The 2,508-nt window shown below is 56.2% G+C and overlaps 1 protein-coding gene across 1 annotated transcript in view; it reads right to left on the bottom strand.

Moving 5' to 3' along the window:
• The window catches only part of LOC113201967 (fatty acid-binding protein, muscle), a 21,808-nt gene extending 19,454 nt beyond the window's left edge, over positions 1-2,354 (bottom strand). Inside the window, exon 1 of the mRNA XM_026415984.2 lies at positions 2,174-2,354. Coding sequence (XP_026271769.1) covers positions 2,174-2,255 — 82 coding nt within the window. The 5' untranslated portion in view covers positions 2,256-2,354. The remainder of the gene's footprint in view (positions 1-2,173) is intronic.
• Between the last annotated feature and the right edge of the window lie 154 nt (positions 2,355-2,508).

Raw genomic sequence — 2,508 nt, 5'->3', positions numbered from 1 at the left:
ATCACTATTTTCGATTTTCGAACGAGGCGCGCCATCCGGTGAGTCAATATAGGAAAAGTGACGTCACAGTTGGGGATGGGGTGAGGCGAAATCGTGACTTAATGAGACAATGGGGGCCGTCGGGCGTCGGGTCAAAAAATGGTCCAAAAAAGCGTGACGTTATTTGTGAACGGCCCCTTGTGCTAACGAGGATCTAAAATAGTTGTCGTCTTTTAACTATTGATGAGTATTCATTTTCTACTAACGTGACTACATTTCAAACAGAAAATTTGTACAGGAAAATATGCAAACCATAATTTTAAGTTTACATTTTTCTTTTCCCATTGCAAGTTTTTGGTCTTTTGATATCAAAAATTAATTCTCGGAAAATAAATAAAGAATTGAAAAAAAGGAACAAATTTTGAATTGAGTCTGTTTTGTGTTTTGTGATGTTATTTTGAGATTTTCTTGACACAATTTTCAGTTTTGGGACGTCGTGCGTATCGGCTTGCCATAATAACGGCGAAAGAGTATATTCGCCGCCGATGCCGGTACTGCCACGAGATAAGACTTCCGTGTGAGCAAACCAAGTGGCCCTCGCCACACGAGGCATCATCATCGGGCTGAAGGGGAGGCAGCCTCTCTCGCTCCCGTGCGCTGCGGCGGCCTACCTCCGCGGCGCGGCTGGCGCCGTGCCTCGCACAATCCACGTGCACCACTACAGAACTTCTATGCCCATTATTGCAACGAATTGCAACTGCGAACTATTCGATGGCTTTCCCCGGGAGGCGGGTAGCTGACCAGCTGTCCGTGCGTTTCTGTGACTTTAGCAATGCATAAATCACGTTATTACACTGTATACGACTGCTGGTAGTATTTAATCGATTTGAACCGGATTCCATCGCGTGATGGTTTACGGGCCGTAGGGCAGCTGTTCGCTCTGTAGGTCGGGTCGGCGAGGCAGGTGTTTCGAGCCACCGGATCGGAAGCGCGCGCCGGCGACATGCAGTGTAGTGTTTATATATCCTCGAGCGAAACGCACACCCCCGCCTGGTGAAATGCAATCTCGGCGGGAAGGACAAGCCCGCCCTTTCTCTCCCAGGCCTTCTTAGAAAGCCCACACAACAACTCCTAAATGACTGCGCGACCCGGCCCGGCACATCCGGCCATTCACAAAGGCTGCCGGGACCGGGTCCGAGTGTGGCAAGAAACGGGCGAATAATTGGAAATATCCACATATTTTAAGGCGAGCGCGCGAACCTTACTCGGGCCCGCGCGCCGCGGCCGGCGGCCCGCGCGACTACATAGTAACGCCGCGGTGGTGCGATACGGGCCGAGGGCCAAGGTCAGCGCGCCCCTCGCCCACCCTCGCCCCCCGGCGTCGGGTCGGGCTCCCGCGGGGCCCCGCGTCACTGCCTGCGCTCACCTGCGGCCGACCGCGGCCAACTGCGGCCCGCGGCCCTTGCAAGGGTCCCGGCCGCCGGCCGGCCGACCCGGCCCGTGAGCGCCGGCAGCTGCAATACAGCACAGCGCGTGTCTTTCCCGGGATGAAAGCCGCTGACGGCGGCAAGCAATTTGTCGAAGCTGCTGCGCTTGTTGCGGCCGTAGAGACACCGAACACCTGCTACCCGGCGGCGTCTGATAATCCCATGCGACAGTATGTGCATGATATCTATTCGCGAAATTTCTGAAAAATCTAGTCAAGAAGAGCTCAACATGACAGCGACGCGCATGTCCTTACTGAGGGCGGCTGTTAGCCCGATGGAAGTTTAGGTATTAGATTTGCTTTATGAAGACTTTCAGAGTGACGTAATTTCGATGAAAAGTAAACCTTCCCCACTTCCACCAGCACGCGACGAGGCACCGGTGGGATCTCATTAGTGAATTGTATCTGCCACCATCATCACCACCGCCGACCGCCGTCGCCACGCTCCGCAGCGGCAGGTGCGGGGAGGGAGTGAATGGAAGTCGCGACCGCAGAGCTCCGCGGAGCGAGCGGGAATCTTACTTCCAGCAACTTCGCGAGGCTAGGAATGCCTCCAACCAAGAGATCGGTTAGAATTTTCCTACAACAAAACTAGCGCAAAACTAGCGCTCGCCCAAATTTAGGGCTTTCAAAGAGTTATTCTCTATCTGTCGGCACGGGCGCGCGGGCGGAACCGGATCAGCCGGATGCGATGAGCGAAGAACTCACCCAGAGCCTTCATGAAGTCGTCGAAGTTCTCGCTCGAGTCGAGCTTGTACTTCTTGTTGGCGAAGGCTTGCAGGGCTGCCATGTTGTCTGGTACGTCCTGGCTGGAGCGGGGGCAGGTGCGGTGCGCTGATGAGGTCCTGCTCGGTCGGCGGCAACGGCGGCAGTAAAGTGATCCTGGGCTGCGCGGCGGCCGCGGCGAGTCACTCACTCGACGGCGTCGGTCGGACCATCGCGGAGGGGAGGAGGGGGGCCCTTCACGCTCCGGCCCGGCCCGACCGAACACGAGGGTCCCCCTCCCCCCGCACTACTACGGAGGGTACGGAGGGTCCCCCCCC

Source organism: Frankliniella occidentalis, unplaced genomic scaffold (genome assembly GCF_000697945.3).
Source record: "Frankliniella occidentalis isolate FOCC.00 unplaced genomic scaffold, Focc_3.1 Scaffold226, whole genome shotgun sequence".
Lineage (NCBI taxonomy): Eukaryota > Metazoa > Arthropoda > Insecta > Thysanoptera > Thripidae > Frankliniella > Frankliniella occidentalis.
Note: the sequence above shows the minus strand (reverse complement) of the source record. Positions and strands in the feature narration are given on the sequence as shown.